Source organism: Pongo abelii, chromosome 18 (assembly GCF_028885655.2).
Source record: "Pongo abelii isolate AG06213 chromosome 18, NHGRI_mPonAbe1-v2.0_pri, whole genome shotgun sequence".
NCBI lineage: Eukaryota > Metazoa > Chordata > Mammalia > Primates > Hominidae > Pongo > Pongo abelii.
In genome coordinates, this window is record NC_072003.2 from 45,037,726 (window position 1) to 45,057,808 (window position 20,083).

The window sequence follows — 20,083 nt, forward strand, 5'->3', positions numbered from 1 at the left end:
TTTAATAAATGTGAATGAGATTCAGATTTCCCAAATCTTCCTGTAGTATACATCTATCATATTTGTTTAAGTGGTTTGAGTTACAAACTCAGTTGCCTTTTTATTTTAAAAGAGGCCAGTCTTTAATGGACTTTAAAAAACTAACACATTGTGTGCTCATTTAGGAAACCAGTGGTTCTCCAAATGTGGTTTGTGGACCCCTGAGATTCCCTAGAAGGCCCATAATGTCACAATATTTTTTTTTTTTTTTGAGACAGGGTTTTTTCTTTCAGCCAGGATGGAGCACAGTGGTACAAACTTGGCTCACTGCAGGCTTGACTCCCTGGGCTCAAGAGATCCTCCTGCCTCAGCCTTCCAAGTAGCTGGAATGAAATGTGCACACCACCATGCTCAGCTAATTTTTAATTCTTTTTTGGTATGGATGGGGTCTTGCCACATTACTCGGACTAGTCTCAAACTCCTGGTCGCATGTAATTCTCCCACCTTGGCCTCCCAAAGTGCTGGGGTTACAGGTGTCAACCACCACCTATGGCCCTAAATGTTCTTATAAGAATACTAATTCAACCTGAGAAACTGATTGAAAATAAAACATAAGAATAATTTATTGCTTTCTAAAAGTAGTAAGACATTGCTTGCTTTCTTACTGTTCAACACTTGTAATGATTGCATAAAAGCAAAAGTGGGTAAAACTGCTGGTTTCTCAGTGTGAATAAGGGCCATGGTACCAAATTATACTAGTATTCATTCCACTCTTCACTGCCCCTTGCAGTTTTTATTAAAGTAGCCTGTTTCACTTAAGAATGTCCTTGATGAAACAGTAAAAATTAATGGTGTTATTAAATCCTGAACTCTCTTTTTAGTATTCTAAGTAGGAAGTTCACATAAAGCACATCTGCATGCTGAAGTATGGTCATGTTAAAGAAAAGCACTTGTGATTTAATTGTGAGCTGAACAAGCCAGTTTTTCACGGAACACCATTTCTATCTGAAAGTATGACTGACTATCATTCTCAAAAAGAAGTCAAGTGAGTCTGTCATTTCAAGGAAAATAACAAGTATTTGTTGTGTATAATAAAGCTAACGTTTTCAAGCTAAAAATCAGGACTTGGAAAACACATACCTACTACTGTGAGCTTGACAGCATGTCAATATTTGAAGACATTTTTATAATCATTGTGATACTAATGAAAGTGAGTTTTTGACACTATAGATGAACATGAATTAATATTTTCCAAATAGCCAATGTATAATATTATAAAAGCCGGTAAGCAGAAAGATCCATTTATTGTACAAGAAAGATCAGTGAGTATTAGTGGAATGAATTCATCGATATGTACAATCCCATTATAACTATTTGAATAAATCAGCACTTGTGAAGTTTTGGTGTGGCTAAAGAATACCCACAATTACCTGAAAGCTTTAAAAATACACATTCTTCCTACTATATATTTGTATGAGCCTAGTTCATCTTTTTCTTTCTTCTTTACAATAAATTGCAAACAAGACATAAACAAATACATTTTGAGACCCTCAATAATTTAAGAGATAAAAGAGTCTTACAAAAACCCACAAATGATTCACTTTAATACTGTAAAATAAACACTCTACAGCTTATGTCTACAGTTATGACCTAACAGCGTGTGTCATATTATACGAAGTGATGAGCTGGAGTAACAAGGCAAGTTTTCAAAGAGCTCACCTGTGCTTTATGTTGCAATATATTGCCAAAGTCACACTGTGGAGGGAAAAATATATTTGTAAGAACTGATTTTATCATTTGTTTGGCCTGAAGATATGTTTTTAAAAGGGGGAGGAGGGAACCCTCTCAGTGGCCCTGAAATCGTCTTGTTTGAAACAGTACTGTATGAGCACTTTTCTTTTGTTTTAGCTCTCTGGCTTTATAGCAAAAATAGGAGAACCAAAATGCTAGGCAATATGCTGTTAGAAGATGTTTCTGCTGATGGTTATTATATATAAATAATTACATATTTTCCCTGTCATTTGCTCTTCCATCTATAGAACCTTTCATCCTGTGCAAGTCACTTACATCTATGTGTACATATGCTTCTGTTTAGGCCATACGGTAATGTTTTGCTTTTTAAGTGGCTAAGCCCTGCATTTCAGCTGATTTAGTTCACCATCACCTACTCACCCATTTGTCATTATTTCCATAAAAGCACATAATGAATGTGCTTTACACCAAATAAAGTAATTTAAAATCACCTATGCATAATTATTAGCAGAAAATTTATTAGTAAACATAATGCACACAAAAATTAATGACACTTTTAGCTCTCCTGATATAAGCAGCACTAAACACACAGTGTAACTCTGCATCATACAATGTTCATGACAGGTATCTCCACATTCATTTAAACAAAATATTAGTGAACAAATACAACTCTTCAGATCTATGTTACTGTGGTCCTAAGTCATCCTCAGATGGTGTGTGTCAGCAAACAGGGGCTTCTCTTGGATAAGTTCTGTGCTTCCATTTGCCCTCAGCATTTAAAGTGAGGTTCAGAATAATTTGAGAAGGCAAATTTGAGTTGTAAAAACTAGGCCTTAGAACATTATGAGTATCTAAGATGGATATTTCTATAGTGCCTCAAACAGTTTCATCTCCAAATTGATTTCAAAATCACAGAATTTGAAGTTACATGCTGAAAAGACCACTGAACCTTACATGACACTCTATGAACCACCCATTTTACAAATAAGAGAACCAAGGCTTCAAACTGATTTGCCCAAGGTCCCCACATAGTGCTTTTGTGAACTGCAGGTGTTCATGAAACACTATAGTAAGGTTTAAATTTAAGCATATGCACACATACATAGAAATGACTTGCACAGACGAAAGGCTCTATGGGTAGAAAGAAGAGCAAATGACTGGGAAAACATGTAATTTATACATGAGAACCATCACTCCTCCATGCAAAGGAAGCCGTGGCCCCCATGTTTGCTGCACACTGGATCACCCAAGGAGCTTTAAAAATGGCCTTACTGCCAGCTGGAGACATTCTGATTTAATTTGCATTGGGTATGATTTGGGCATCAGGGTTGCTGGCAAATTTCCCCAGGTGATTCCAATGTGCAGCAAAGTTTGGGAATGACTGAGTTAGGGTTAAGGTCAGAATCATCTGGGATGCTTTTGTCCATATAATGATGCCTCACATACTTAAACATTTTTCTAAAAGGCTTGTGAGTGCCCAGACATGGAGGGAATGTGGAGCTGGGAAGATGCATGTGTTTGCAGACATATATTTTGAAGAAACATGTATATGTGATTCTAATATGGCTCACTCATCCCTTTGAGAACAATGGACTACTAACCATGAAAAACATTTTTCAAAATCTTTCCAAAAAGCCAATTTGCTGCATTAATTTACTCAGTAAACCTTCATTTCATCAAAAGTAAATATACCAAATGATCCCTTCTAAAATTGGAGAGCTAATTAAAACTAACTGTACTTCAAAAACAGACTTCTAGGCCAGGCGTGCTAGCTCCTGCCTGTAATCATAGCACTTTGGGAGGCTGAGTTGGGTGGATTACTTGAGCCCAGGTGTTTGAAACCAGCCTGGCCAACACAGGAAAACCCCATCTCTAAAAAAGAAAAAAAATCCTATTTTAAAGAAACTTGTAAGAATTAGACTATGCTGGAAGAAAAAGCAGAACTTCTACTTGTTTAAGCAAGGTGAAGCTTAAAAACTAGTTTGGAATTGCATACTGAAACATCAGAATCTTTTGAAATCAGAAGAAACTAGGGACTCTAGCCAAAACAGAGGCTTTTTACTTAGGGCTGAATACAAACATTAGGTGATGACTCCATAGAGGCCAAACCTCAGGGTTTTAGACCTAGGTGGAGTCCAGTTCCTGCTGAAACAGAATTTGATCTCGATAATTGTTATACATGAGAGAGGAAAGTGACATTATTATGAGCACAAATTTACCATTTTTAATTAAAATGGAAATTACTGACAAATTAGCTTAAAAAGCTAGTACATTAGAAACAAAATTAAGCTTGTAAGCTAGTCATGTTTATAGACTGGAAAGTTAAGTTAGGGATAAGGACATTAACAGGCTAAGACAGTAGTTCTCAAACTGTTTTCCCAAAAATCAACACTCATAATCTAAGGAGATGTTAATAATATTCCCTGGACACCTCCAATGGAACTGGGCTTTGTTGTGACTTTTTAAATAAACTTGAACCCATCGTTCAAGGGTGTTTTGAAAAGGCATGTCTGATTGTAGCCTATGAAGTGCTCACGCATGATGGGAAAATGTAAATGCAGATACACTATGGTACCACTGGAGGACAAGCCGTTTCTTCTTCCAAGAGTAGTTTCCAAAGTAGTACCCATCATCTTAGGCCTGTAGCCCATAAAGAACTAATAATTTTTCCCAGAAACAGCCAACAAAAGGCGCTTCTCCTTCCCATTAGGTTCAACACTCTCATAACATGAATGCATCGAATAAATAGCTATGCTTTTTCTGGGATTGCTTATTTGCTATCTGGCTTTTCCTTCTACCACACAGCATCTAAGGTTAAAAGAGAAACAGAAAATTCATATTTAGGTCCCAGAATTCCATATAGCATTGACATCAATTTCTTAAACTGCTTGCTGAAAAGGGCAACCAAATGGCTGAAATGACAGAGGATGGCCCTGATGCTTTTAGCATATGGGGATCTGTCACTTGGCCCTTGGCAGCCTTGTTGTACTCACCCTTCTAGTGTGTGTCTAAGATCAGGCTGGCTGACTGTGCCATTACCTAGCAATATGGTGGAACATGAGCTGTATTTTCTGTCAAGATGCCATGGAGGTATCTGAAGGAGAAGGAAGATAGAGAAAAATGTTTACAGCAGGCTGAACCTACAAAAGTGTGGGCTTTTTTCCTTAGTCAAAATGTCAAACAATAAAGCATTAAGGTATTTCTTATGCCCCATGACCTGCCTGAGTGTGGTACCATGAGCAGCTCTATGGGAAACTCATTGGAGGCGCTTAACTTCCGCAGATGATGTTTGAGGAATGGGTTATAAAATGGTGCCCTTGCTATGATACCAATCATCAAACCTGGCAAGCCTCTACTATGAACTCCCTTTATAAATAATGGGAAAAGTTTAAAATAACATTTCGTGTTTTTTTATTATGCAGTAAAAGGCAGCTGAGATTTTCTTATTTCTGTTATTCATTAACTACAACAAAAGGTCATACACTAAATAATATTGGCACAAGAGCATTTTTATTGCAGTAAATAAAGACCTAATACTACATTCACTAAGTTACTAATCCTAAGTGTACTCATTCAAGAGACAGTGTGATGGAACCAGCGTTTTAGAGTCAGAGACCCTGTGTGCCAGGGCAGTTCAGTGACCAAACAAGTGAGGGGCTATAGGTCTCTCTGGGCCTATTTCCTTGGGGGAAGATAGAAGAAGTACTGCTTTAAGACTCTCTCACATCTAGAAATCAGATGATGAAAACAACTATGGGAATTTAACTTTCACTTCATGTTTACGTAAGACTGCTATTACATGACTCAAATGAGAACTTCCGAGAATACTTTACGTTCATTTCAAAAGTTGATTGATTTTATTCTGTAAGTTATTTGACACACATCATGGCACTGTCCTGCCTCATTCATGCTGCTCTCTGCCCGGAATACCTATTTCTTTCCCCCTTGTCCCAGCAAGCTTCACCTCCTCTGCCTTCTGGGATCCCTCTGCCAGCAGCCACACCACAAACCACTTCCGGTTTTGTGTACTCGTCAGTCTAATTCACTGCGTGTTACATGATAGCAATTGCCTGCAGAGGATCCCCCTGGTGAGAAAGTAAGCCTCTCCAGGGGAGGGAGGGCCCTTCCTCCCCTAACCGCAGCTGCTGAGCACAGAATGTGGGAGAAATTCAGGAGTTCAATAAATGCTTGACAAGTTATTTAAATCAGTTACAATTTGGAAGGTAAATCTTCCTACAGTTACAAATCGGTGAAAATTTATCTGCAGTGCTATCAGAGAGGTGACAGTGAACCTTTTGAGCCCTCTAGAAAATAAACTATCTCTAAAACACTTTAAAAGTATCTGTTCACTTGTCAAGAGTGCAATAGCCACTATGGAAACTGCCTCATTTATGTTAAGAAAATGCATTTCCTGGCCGGGCGCGGTGGCTCACTCCTGTAATCCCAGCACTTTGGGAGGCTGAGGCGGGTGGATCATGAGGTCCGGAGTTCAAGACCAGCCTGGCCAAGATGGTGAAACCCCGCCTCTACTAAAAATACAAAAATTAGCCGTGTGTGGTGGCAGGCATGCCTGTAATCCCAGCTACTCAGGAGGCTGAGGCAGAGAATTGCTAGAACCCGGGAGGCGGAGGTTGCAGTGAGCTGAGCTCATGACACTGCATTCCAGCCTGCGTGACAGAGCAAGACTCCGTCTAAAAAGAAAAAAAAAATGCTCTTTCTTAAAAATAATGGCAGTAACCAAATCCTAGTCACCAAATAGTTGAAGAGATCAATAGCATTATTTAAAACCACAAAATACCAATTATTGTAGCTTTAAAAAAATAACTCAGATGAGCCTTCCTTCCTCCTATTGGGATATGCTTGTCTACATCATGTTATCACACTCTTCCATCAGGGTCTCCCACAAGTACATGAAAGACAGGGTAGGGAGAAGATCTAGTGGTTGTTTATAAAAGTACACAGTATTTAAAAATTGCCTGTAGCCAATAATCAGAAATATCCATACAGTCTAACACCATTTTGCTTGTTTCAGATGCTTTTTACTATAAATCCACTTACTACTTAACAAAAATCCCAGATGTTTTTGAACAATATTACTATTTGAAGGACAAAATTCTCCTTCAAGGTAGAAATGTTTTAACTCTAGCTAAACTCTTATGTCTCTTAAGCTATTCTATTAATGTATATACTTTACATTAACAGTGTATGTGTGTCAATGTACATACTATTATTGCCTCAAAAAACAAATATAGCATGAAAAATGAAAATGGACTCATTGAGATACTTTCATTCAAAGTCAAAGAAGGTATCCCTTAAGGTCACTACTGTTAGGGGTAATACTAAGCCATAACAAAAGTTGTTTCTGAGGAAAAATCCATATATGAGAATAAAAAGAACAGAAAAAAAATGCACCAAAACATAGACTAGTTGGTACAGCTTTAGGTGATATCTGTCCCCATTTTGTTCTATTTAAAATTTCATATAAGGAACACATGTCTGTTTGTGGTTTTTTTTTTTTTTTGGAAGTCTTTCTCTGTTTCCCACCCTGGAGTGCAGTGGCCTGACTCAGCTCACTGCAACCTCCGCCTGCCAAGTTCAACCAATTCTCCTGCCTCGGCCTCCTGTGTAGCTGGAAATACAAGCGAGTGCCACCATGCTGGGCTAATTTTGGCCAGGCTGGTCTCGAACTCCTGGCCTCAAGTGATCTGCATGCCTCAGCCTCTCAAAGTGCTGGGATACAGGTGTGAGCTACCATGCTCAACTCTCAAGATCACTTTTTTCTCCCCACTTTTTTTACAAGACATGTTTTAGATATTTTTAAAATAATGACTTTTAGCTAACTTAAAAATTTCTAACACTTTGTGCACTAACAAAAACAGCTCCATCTATGTTGCACAGCAATGGGACCACATGGCATGTATGGAGTTTGAATAGAATTCTTACACAAGGCCTGAGTGGAAAAGTGTAATATGCTTATTGGAGGTATAAATAGAAATCGTCTGAATTAATATCATAATTATGTTGAATTTAAACTTAGATTTACACTTACATAAGGGTTCTAAATTTGGATTAAATATGATGGATTGACCAGAAATTTATTTTCTCTTCCTTCTGAAATCTCATTAGCATTAGTCATAAAATAAACATTATACACAGGACCAGGAGACAGGACTGACGGCACATGATTCTGAGTCAATGCTGCAAGCTGAAAAGCAGATAGAGGAGTGGCAACTGACATGGAAGCACAGCTTTGGAGCTGACAGGGAGTGACTGGAACAGAAACAAGCAATCTTGTTTGTTTTGAAGAACCCAATCCAGGCTCTGAAATCAGAAGCACATGGTACCTGGGAAGGTAGGGTGAAACATACAACAGAAGCCAGCAAAGTCAACTGTAAAGCTGTGCTTAGAGCCCCAAGTCCACCTCCCCTCCCATCTTATAAGGAATCTGTATGCACATTCTCTGGATATATTATACCTGAGGGTTTCTGGGCTCAGAGCTACTAGGGCTGAAACCTAGGAAATGGGATTAAATTGCACACACAAATGGAAACTCCACCTTCCTTCTCAACCCTGCTTCTAGAAAGCCAGCAGCCATGCTTGCACTGCCCAGGCAGAAAATTAGGAGACCCTTCTCGGAAGAAAACTGAACCATTGTAAAGAAAATACCCTCATACTCTCATATAATACACTGATGTCCCCCAAAAGAAAAGCTGGCTTGACCTCCAAATCCCCACAATGAGACCCCTTAGTGAAAAAAGGTCCTGCTTCCAAATAGAAAAAGCCTAAGACCACCACCCATCTGAGAGAAGCCTTCAATGAGAGATCAAAACAACAGGAAAAAGGAAGTCTTGGGACCAGTAAAAATTCTGGAGCAAAACTTTTTTAAAAAAAAATCTTAAAATACCCTTAAGGAGATAAAAAAAATTCAATAGAAGGGTTAGCACAGAAAGTCAAAGAATCTCTAAGAAGCAGAACAAAAGACAAACTGGAAAATAGGAGGGGAAGAAATTAAAGATCAATGCAGAAATACTGGTCTAAGAGGCCCAACATCTGAATCATAAGGATACTAAAATAATAATAATAAAACAGAGAAAATAAGAAAATTCTCTAAAAGAGATAGTCTGCGGGCTTAATGGCCGCAATAAAATAAAAGGTCCCCACAAAGCTGTATTGTACAATTTCAGAATCCCGGGAACAGAGAAGATCCTAAAAAGCTCAAGAAATGTAAAAATTGGTTACATATGATGCATCACACAAAGGCAATAGTTTCAAGAACAGTATAATGAAAACACAATAGAGAAATGTCTTCAGAGCCATGAAATTTAGTTTTCACTCTAGAATTTTATACTCTATAACAAAGGAGGGGTTTTGAGAGAGGCTAGATCTCTATACATGTGTGTCCATGAGCCTTTCCTCGGAAACTGCTCCAGCACCACTGGGGAGTAACACAAGGCAGAGGGCAATGCACAGTCTAGGACTCACTGATCCAACATGAGTGGGCACAGAAGAGTTCAGAGAGGGCTCCCAGGCAAACAGGCCCAGGACAGCCGAGGGAAACATAGTCTGTCCTGGAGGAGGATAACCAAAGGCCAAGGAAAGTTGCTCCAAGAAAAAACATGCAACATATGTTTTAGTAGATCAAACATTATTTTTGATAGCATGTGACAAATGTTACAACACTTGGGGAAGAATAGCTGTCAAAAAAGAGGCAAAGGAACATAGTCAGAAAATTAATTCCATACACAAAATAATGAAGGATATGAAAACAAAGAGGCCAGCTGGGTGGTAATGGTCGCATTTGGCTTTATGAGCTATCATGGGCTAGGAAAAGGGGAGTTACCTGGGAGAAGTACAGAAGTGTTCAGATTTCAGAAATACTTAAGAGAAAAAATGAAGGATGTACAAGGAGGAGGCACAGTCAGCACACTATATGACTCAGCAGTGAATAATATGTGCATATCCATAATCATGTAAATATCATTGAGTGATTTCATTAAAAATGTGTTACAGGTGGAAGAAACAGAGAGAGAAATAAGGTCACAGTGGAGTGAGGAAGCTACGCTTTCACCTGCTATGACAGGAAGTCAGCAGAAAGTGTTGAGGAAAGCGGACTTAGCTATTTTTAATTTTATTTGAATACAAAAGATTAAATATTTAAGGCAGATATTTATATCACAACCAAATTGTGTAACTTAAATGTCAGACACCCTTAAAAATGGGCACAGTAAGCTAAAGACTTTCCTGCATAAATCTGATACTTAGGAAAATAGAAGAGATTTAAAAATTCCATCAAAAAAGGATCATGCTAACAGCACTGGCTCCCTGTTAAATATTTAAAGAATCATGACAGATTTTTAGTTCAAACAATTAATTTCTTAACTTTTCAAAAGCTTACTTACATAATATAGGTGAGAGCTCCTCCTCTTTTCTTGCACTAACAATGAAAAAATAACTAATCAATTCCGGTATAAATACCATAGAATAAAAGTAGTTGCTGATCATCTGATTATCACTATATAAAATGAGATAAAATTCCATTCTTAAAAATTCTTACCAACAGAATTTATAATTTAAATAATCTGGCATGATGAATCTCGTAAAGTAAAATCTAAAAATATAGTTTTACTTTTTGACCTAACAGATATTTTATTACACAAAAATGAAAGAATCCCCATGTACACAAGGAAAGGCAAAACAAATTAGGCAAGTGTGTGCCCTGAAAATCTCATGTTGAAATGCAGTGCCCAGTGTTGGAGGTGGGGAAGTGTTTGGATCACAGGGGCAGATCCCTCATGAATGGCTTAGCGCCATCCCCTTGGTGATGAGTGAGTTCCTGCTCTGAGTTCATGCATAATCTTCTTGGCTTTTTGTTACTGTTGTTGTTGTTCTGAGATGGGGTCTGACTCTGATGCCCAGGCTGGAGTACAGTGCCGTGATTATGGTTCACTGCAACCTTAACCTCCTAGGCTCAAGTGATCCTCCCACCTAAGCCTGCGGAGTAGCTGCGGCTACAAGCACGCACCACCACACCTGGCTAATTTTTAAATTTTTTGTAGAGACAGGGTCTCACTATGTTGGCCAAAGCTGGTCTCAGACTCTGGCCTCAAGTGACCTGCCTGCCTCAGCCTCCCAAAGTGCTGGAGTTACAGACATGAGCCACCCCACCTGGCCTGATCTGCTTGTTTAAAAGCAGGTGGCACCTCTCACTCTCTCTTGCTCCTTCTCTCACCATGTGAGAGATGCCTTCACCTTCCACCATGATTATTAGGTTCTTGAAGCCCTTGCCAGAAGCAGATGCAGCACCACACTTCCTGTACAGGCTGTAGAACTGTGAGTCAATAAAGCCTCTTTTCTTTATAAAGTATCCAGTCTCAGGTATTCCTTCATAGAAATGCCAAAATACAGGACAGATGAGAAATTTAACTAATAAAAAATTTACCTATTGTATGTCTGAACCCCTAGGCAGTAGTGTTTTCTGATTCTACATTTACACATAGCTTACTTTCATTACCAGGATGTAATAGCTGACAGCTCTAAGAACCAGTTTCTGGCCAGGAGCCAATCTCCAGATGCACTAGAATCCCTGCAAGCATCCCAAATTACTTATCGGTCATCTACTAATATGTTACCAAAAAAATTAATGGGTCTTTACACAACTGAAAAGTAGCCTCTCTTGAACTCAAATGTTTAAATGAGTGTCCAACCTAATTGAGCATGGTATCCTCAGCACACAAAATCATTTTTTTCTAATACAGGTCCAAAGAATAAAAGCTACAAGGGGGACTTGGGCCACACTTTGTTCTCCACAATGCCTCCTCCTTTGAAGTTGAACTGGTCTCACTGACACACATTTCTCACTGCTGAAGAGACAGGGGCATGGGGTAGGTTTTCTTCTACTTCCATGCACTCTGTGTGTGAGAAGCCCATGGCTCTGGAAGAAACTGAGAAATACGACAATCCTAACCAGAAGTTACCAGCTCAAGACAGGCAAAGTCCACACAAACTATGAAAATGCAGGGGAGAAACCCATTTTTTACTGTGCTGCATTACTTCAGATGTTATTATAGAACCCCCCACTTCTTGTATTCTTGCTGGTAAAAATAACTGAAAAACATGGTGTATGGCTTTTTTTGAAAATAAAGTAAGATTTAGCAGAATGTTACAAAAAATAAGCAGGAGTACAGAAAACTCCTACAGTTCTAATTCTCATCCTAAAACAAGCAGGATGTGGAAACTTTATACTAGTTTCACACACTAAGGCTAACCTGGAAAACAGCACAGGCCATGTTTACATTTCCATTACATTCGAATGAATAAGTTCTGAGTAGCATGAACATGGATGTGATAGGCTCATGTGGTTAGAGCACTGTGTAAAAAGGAGGCCAAAATCACAGATCCAATCTAGAACAATGGATTCTTTTGATTTGTTCAAGTGAAATCTAAGCTGTAGCCTAAATCCTATCACTCATCATTAAAACGTACTCTTTGGAGCAAGCGAAAAATGGCAAAGATGTATGAAGAAAAAGGCATAAATCCATGACTACTACATTAAATCATGTGGCCAATTAATTGCATTGATAACAATGTCACCAATTGTGTAAACACAAAGTCTGCATGTTTCCATGAACAGTGACAACTAAAGGAAATTATGTCACACATTAAAATAAGACAAGTAAATATATGAAAAGTTGAAAAATTTTTAACTAATATCTGAGTTCCTCTAAATATGTTCTGTAATACACAAAACAGAAAGTTTGTAGTTTTTTGCTTGGAGGAAGAAACAATATTGTCTTACCACTCATTTGATATTTTCTCAGGAAGAGTGTGCTTTCCCTTGGATGGTCAGAAGCAAAATCTGTAGAGGAAGAAGAAGGAAAAATGTAATAGTTTAGGTGAGTAGAAAAGATTCTTTTTAAAGCTACACATCCAATTTAATCACTTTTAACAGTCTTGAGAAAAGTTTTTAGCAATAAATGTAAAGAAAATTAAAGCCACAATGTCCCAATTCTACTGGAGAATGCAAAAATCACAGAAGTTCTCCACGTATGTGGAATAAAACCAGGCTGTTTCTGGGACTTCTTTTTAAAACTTGCACCTAAACTGATGCAACTTGTAGATGAATCATACACATGCCTTCCTCCTTCTACTTATCAAATATACCCACCCTCCTCTATGCTGTTATTAGCAGCTCATTTCAGGGAAAGTCTCCAGCAGCAAGTGATGCTGTGGTCAGTGTCAGACACCGGCTTCATATATCAAATACGTAAAAACAAAGAGCTGTTTTAGGCAAAAAACAATTTTGTAAAGAGACAAGGTCTCACTCTGTTGTCTGAGCTGGAGTGGTGCAATGGTGCCATGGAGCCAGCACAGCTCACTGAAGCCTCAAACTCCTGGGCTCAAGTGATCCTCTTGCAGCTGAGACTATAGGTGCAAGCCACCATAGCTGGCTAAGTTTTAACCATTTTTTTTTTTGTAGAGACAAGGTGATATATAAGACATACATGAAAATGTGTTATAAATCCTAAGGAATGATATAAAGAGTCTATTTTGGGCTCTCATCCAACACTACCCATCTACTACCTAGTGTGTAAAACCACTCAGAGCCTTACCTTACACCACCAAACAAGGAAAAACTTTCACAAGTACTTGCATGCTTTATGTATAAAGGTACAACTCATTCACATACTATCTTTGTTCATTCTTTCACAATTTTTGAATATTCCAAGAGTACAGTACTTTCCAGTTACAAAGGCACATTCATCATGAAGCTTAATTATTCTAACGTTTAAATAAATTAAGAGGCCAACCAAAGTTTAAACAGAAGAGCTGTAAGACACTTCCTCTATAGGAATGAAATCCGTAGTGTACATTTTCTATTTTGAAAACTTAGTTTTTGGCCAGCCTCCGGAGATGAGAAAGGGGCCAGAACTGGGCACTGGGGTAGGGAGGAGGAGAGAAACCACCAGATGCTGCAAGGAAAAAGAATTGGGGGTCGGGGGGAGGGTGGGCAGGCACGAAGCAAGGCCAGTCCTCCTGCCTGGTCCGGTCCCTGGGCTGGGGGCAGCAGGGAGGAGCCCAAGGCTGTGGATGCCTCTAGCGGGGACCTTGGGTCAGTGACGGCCAGAGGCGCGCCTGAGGGCACAGTATCAGCCGCCTCCTTACCTTTGGGCATCCCCTGGTCGCTGATATGCTGCAGGTCATGGCCCTTTTGGGCTCCGAAATCCGACGGAGCAGGCTCTACAGCAGTGGGGTGTGGCGCTACTGCCACCTCCGCCTCCGTGATGTTGTAGCTGCAAAGCGGTTCTGCCCACCGCACCCTTGCGCTGTCTTTGCTTGGGGCTGGCATTAGGGAGCAGCATGTTCCATCTGTGGCGGCTCTGCTCCTCTCTGCCTTGGCCTGCACCTTTGCTTGACGCTGCCTCATAGATGTCAGCGCTGCAGGACAGCTCTCCAGACCTCCTGCGCTGGCCCCGCTTGGGGCTGGCGTTGGTGCACAAGCAACAGCTCAGCGTGTTCCCCATGGGGTAGCTCGGCTCCTCTCCAGCAGCTTGGGCCTTCCCTTGCTTCCAAGTCTGCAGAGCTCAGCACTTCCACCTCTTCCCAGCAAAGGTACGCTGGCAGGGCCAGCCCCTGGCAATGGGGCTGCACCCCACTAGCAGCCTGCACCTCGCCTCAGACGCCTCCCCTGAGCTGAATTGTCTGCATGGGTCCCTTGGGAACCTGCTTGGTTTATTTAGAATGGGTCTAGATGCAACAAGCTGTAATTGCGAGGAAGAGAGCACAGAGGGAGCTCCTCCTCCTTCCACTGCTTCCCACCAACTGAAGGAGGTTGCCCTGCCAACTGCCAGAGCTCCCTCCTGGTTCTCAGGAACCAATCAGGCCCAGAGTTCCTTCCACACGCCCCCGCCTCCATTGTGATGTGGGAGCCTAGGCACGTGGCTCACTTGGCCCCGCCCTGCTGGCAGCCCTGCCCCCACTTTTCATTCATTGCTGGCTGCTGGGAGCTTTCGGAATTCTCCACTGTGAGGAAGATCTTATGGTTTCAACAAAGGAAGAGGCTTATGTAAAAGAAAACCAGGCCAGGCGCGGTGGTTCACATCTGTAATCTTAACACTTTGGGAGGCTGAGGCAGGGGGTCACGAGGTCAGGAGATTGAGACCATCCTGGCTAACATGGTGAAACCCCGTCCCTACTAAAAATACCAAAAAAAAAAAAAAAATAGCTGGGTGTGGTAGCATGCACATGTAGTTCCAGCTACTCAGGATCTGAGGCAGGAGAATCACCTGAACCCGGAATGCAGAGGTTGCAGTGAGCCGAGATTGCTCCACTGCACTCCAGCCTGGGTGACAGAGCAAGACTATGTCTCAAAAAAAAGAGAATAGAAAAGAAGAGAAGAGAGGGGAGGGGAGGGGAAAGGAGGAGAGGAGAGGAAAGAAAACCACCACATAATAAGATTTTAAATGTAATCCTAATTGCTTTTATTTATTTATTTATTTAGATGGAGTGTCACTCTTGTTTCCCAGGGTGGAGTGCAAAAGCACAATCTCAGCTCACCATAACCTCCACCTCCTGGATTCAAGTGATTCTCCTGCCTCAGCCTCCCAAAGTGCTGGGATTACAGGCGTGAGCCACCATGCCCAGCCTGCGATTTTTTTTTTAAGAGACAGGGCCTCACTTTGTCACCCGGGCTGGAGTACAGTGGTGCAATCATAGTTCACTGCAGCCTTTAACTGCTGGGTTCAAGCAATCTTCCTACTTCTACCTTCTGAGTAGCTGGAACCACAGATGTGTGCCACCATGCCTTCCTAATTTCTAAAATTTTTTAGAGATGAGGTCTTGCTATGTTGCTCTAGCTGGTCTCAAACTCCTAGCCCCAAGCGATCTTCCCACCTCAGCCTCCCAAAGTGCTGGGATTACAGGCAGGAGCCACCACAGCCAGCCTAAAATAAATTTTTAAGAAGCAGCTTACAACTTCCATTAACGCATGGAAAGTAAACATTGGAAATATGGCTGCCCAGAAATCTGCAAATGTGATAATGGCTAAAGGCTATTCTGTCTAGCAAATTTGAGGCTAAGAAATTTTGTGGGATTGCAACCACTGTGATAATGCATGAGAGGATCATTTGCCTCATAAGATATGTTTAAAATCAAGAGGTTCATAATCAATAGCCTAAAAACAAGTCAAACTCAGATTTCTTGTACCCCATGTAATTCTGGAGAATAAATGGTTCTGGAGCAGGCTAGCAAATTTGAGGCTAATAAATTTTGTGGGATTTCAGCCACTGTGATAATGCATTAAAGGATCATTTGCCTCATAAAAGATGTTTAAAAATCAAGAGGTTCATAAAAAATAGCTTAAAAAGAAACTCACATTTCTTGTATCCCATGCAATTCTGCAGAATAAATGGTTCTGGAGCTGGGGCAATGGGTGGGGTAAAGTAATAAACAACTCTTCTTTATGCTTATTTTGGAAGTCCCACCATCTACAGAACTTAACATAGGATCAGACAAAAAGTTCCCAGCACATATTTAGATTCACTGGTTGATGGCCATCATCAAAATGGCTGCTCTTGTCCACAATCTTGTTCAGCCAGATTCCAAATCTTAATCTGAACAAGAAAATTCCTACTGGAATCTGAGTATCCGTGAACATATTTACTGGTGACTGGTACAAATAATAAATCTTATAACATTCAAAGCAATTTAAAATGTAAATATTTTTAATCTTTGTCAGTTGGAAAGGCAGAAAACTTTAAAATTATACTCCTTAAAGCAGCATTTTCCATAACAGTGAAAAGATGGGAACAACCCAAATATCTATCAATGGATAAATAGAGGAATAAATAAATTGTTGTATGTACATAAGTGGAATAGTACTAGGCCATAAAAAGAAAGTACTCATGCCTGGCTATGGAATCAATGTAGATTGCTACAACTTGGAAGAACCTCCAATATATTATGCTAACTGAAAGAAGCCAGGCATAGAGGGGTACATATTGCATAATTCCATTTATATGCTATATCAAGAATAGGCAAATCCATACAGATAGAAAGCAGATTAGGCCCCTATTCACTTATTGGTCTCCTCTGTTCCAAAAGACTCCCAGAGGCTCCTCTGGGGCTTCCATCATCCTGTGACCTGTAGGTACTGGGAGATCTGTTGGGAGACCATTCAGATACTGCAGAAGCTGGGAAATTGACTAGTGGCCTTTGAGGATGTGGGTGTAACTTCACCCTGGAGTGGTGGGCTTTGCTGGATCCTTCCCAAAAGGGTCTCTATAGGGAATGTGATGTGGGAAACTTTTAGAAACATAGCCTCTATAGGAAACAAATGAGAAAACCAGACCACTAAGGATTAGTACAAAAATTCTTGGAGAAATCAAAGAAGTCATATGGTAGCAAGACTGTGTGAAAGTAAAGAAGGTAGTCAGCATGGAGAAATGTTCAGCCAGATTCCAAATCTTAGTCTGAACAAGAAAATTCCTACTGGAGTAAAGCTGTTGTGAGAATCAGGAGATTGGAGAGATCAATAGGTAGAATAGGAGGATTTTATTGAGTGCACTCAGACCTAGGGGATTAATATCAAGGGATTGGGCCTAGAACAAAGACAGGACTTGAATTTTATACACACTTCTAAAAGGGGGTTGGCTAGTTTGAAGCAAGCTTACAGTGGCGTGAAGTGTAGTGGAGCAAAAGCGAGTGTACAGAAGCAGAACAAAGGCAGTTAATCAAGCTGTGACAGGTTCATAACTCAGAATTACATGTGACTCTTGCTATGCGGCCTAGATGGCTGTTATCTAGGTTTACTCAAGTCCCTTGCACGAGCTTATCTTATAACCTTCACTATAGTGCCTAGATGGCTGCAATCCAGGCCTGCTCAGGCATGTCTTATGACCTTCACTGTGCTGCTTAGATGAAAAACAGAATACTTGGAGTTAGTAGTTACAGAAAACAGGAATCTATAAACTCATAAATTTTCTCATACTATAGGGGAAAGGAAAATAAAAACAATTTGTTTTCTTCTCCTTATATTGAGAGAGTGCTGGGAGACTCTCCAGAGCACATTTCTTGGAGCCCTGGCTTCTTAGATAATGTTATCGAGACTTTGCCTGGGTCTGGAGTTTGCCTGTTACTGCTTTTAGGATGAGTCAACCTAATACAGAAGCTTGTTTTTTTTTAAGCTTGTTTTTCTCTTTTTATTTCTCTTTTTACATTTCTCTTTTATTTTTCTTTCTTATTTTCTTTTTCTTTTTATTTTCTTATTTTATTTTCTTCTTTTTAATTTCCTGCCTCAAAGCCATGTAAAAGCAGTGTGTGTAGAAACACCTTCACCTGCCATTCTTCCCTTGGGAGGCATATCATACCTAATTCTGGACAAAAATCAGAGTGTGACGAATGCAGAGAGAAGACATACACATGTAAACAATGTGGAAAAGCCTTCATTTCTCACCAGTGTCCAAGGACACATGGTAACACACACTGGAAGTTGATATTATAAATGTACAGTATGTGGGAAAGCCTTTGATTTCCCCAATTCATTGCAAATCTGTGAGAGAACTCACACTGAAGAGAAACCCTGTACATGAAATCAATGTGGAAAGCCTTCAGTTTTTCCAGGTCCTGTCAAATACATGAAAGAATTCACAGTAGCAAAAGACTGTGAATATAGGGAATGTAGGAAAAGATCCATTTTTCCTTTGTCTCTTAAAATACATGAAAAGATTCACACTGGAGAAAAATTCTATAAATGTAAGAAATGTGGTAAAGCTTTCAGATATTTCAGTTCCCTTTATAACTGTGAACTATAACAAAACCCTATCAATATAAGGAATGTGTTAAGGCTTTGCTCATTCCAGATACCTTCATAATCATAATTAAACTCATACTAGGGAGAAACTCTATGAATGCAATTAATGAGATAAAACCTTCAGATACTTCAGCTCCCTCCATTACCATAAAATAATTCATACTGGTGTGAAGCCATACAAATATAAGAAATGTGGTAAGGGCTTCACTCATTCCAGTCACCTGCATAACCATGAAACAACTCATACTGGAGAGAAACTCTATGAATGTAGGAATATAGGAAAGATTTGCTTTTCCATTTTCTCTTAGAAGACATTAAAGTATTCACACTGGCTAAACACCCTATATGTGTAAGAAATGTGGTAAAGTATTCACTCTTACTTGTTCCCTTTAACTACATGGAAGAACTCATACTGGTGGGGTGTGGTGACTCACACCTGTAATCCCAGGACTTTGGGAGGCCAAGGTGAGTGGATCATCTAAGGTTAGGAGTTCGAGAGCAGCCTGGCCAACATGGCAAAAGCCTGTCTCTACTAAAAAAATACAAGAATTAGCCAGGCATGGTAGCATGCACCTGTACTCCCAGCTACTCAGGAAGCTAAGGCAGGATAATTGCTTGAAACTGGGAGGCAGCAGTTGCGGTGAGCCAAGATCACGCCATTGCATTCCAGCCTGGGTAACAGAGCGAGACTCCATCTCAGAAAAAAAAGAAAAAAGAAAAAAAGAAAAGAAAAGAAAGAAAAGAGAACTCATACTGTCAAGAAACCTTATAAAACTAAGAAATATAATCAAGCTCTTATCCTTAGATGTTTAGTTCCAGGAACCAACTCTCATACAGCCTTTCTCAGTTGAGTTTCTATCACTTATAACTGAAGGAATTCTGGCAATGGACTGTAACACAACTATCAAAAGAATAAGGTGGATTTGTATGTACAGATATATTTTTCTGCAATGTATTAAGGGAAAATAGCAACAGCAATTTTCAGAGTGTTGTTACATTATGCCTGTTTTGTTGTTTTTAAAAAATGTATATTTTTCTATTGAATAGTAAGGAAAAAGAGGAGAATGTTCACTTCAACACATATAAGACTTTAAAACACACATATTATATTTAATCACAGAATAAAACAAAATGTTATAAAATTAAATGCTATGCATAAATTTTGCATCAAAGCCCAATTATCAAAATTTATTTCAACTTAATTTCTATAGAAGCCTGTGGAATGTACTTCCCAGAAAGGAATAAGAGTAAAAACAGCAAACTGAATTACAAAGAAACATGAATGACACGGTTCTTATGAGCTCATCAGTGTTTTATTGAACTTTCTTCAATCTCCCTCTGAAAAGCAAAATCCAGAAAATGGTTATTTCACCATCCTTCTATAACTCCACAAAAGTGAAGTATATGCACTTGAGATCAAATGATCTCTGGGCAGTTTTTAAAAATATATTCATGTTAGTATCTATGGTGCAATAATACAACAAGAAACTGAGTAAGAGAAATACATCTAAAGAAGCTGAAATAAAATACTCAGATCAAGGTATA

The 20,083-nt window shown here is 39.6% G+C and overlaps 1 protein-coding gene across 1 annotated transcript; it reads right to left on the reverse strand.

The window, feature by feature from the left end:
- Nucleotides 1–1,557: 1,557 nt before the first annotated feature.
- On the reverse strand, nucleotides 1,558–14,919 carry LOC129050767 (cyclin-Y-like protein 1). The gene is made up of 5 exons (XM_063717282.1): nucleotides 13,894–14,919; nucleotides 12,527–12,586; nucleotides 10,131–10,165; nucleotides 4,725–4,825; nucleotides 1,558–1,734 (listed from the first exon to the last, which is right to left on the reverse strand). Exons 1-5 carry the CDS (start codon nucleotides 14,153–14,155, stop codon nucleotides 1,695–1,697), a joined length of 498 nt encoding a protein of 165 aa, XP_063573352.1. The 5' UTR covers nucleotides 14,156–14,919; the 3' UTR covers nucleotides 1,558–1,694.
- Between the last annotated feature and the right edge of the window lie 5,164 nt (nucleotides 14,920–20,083).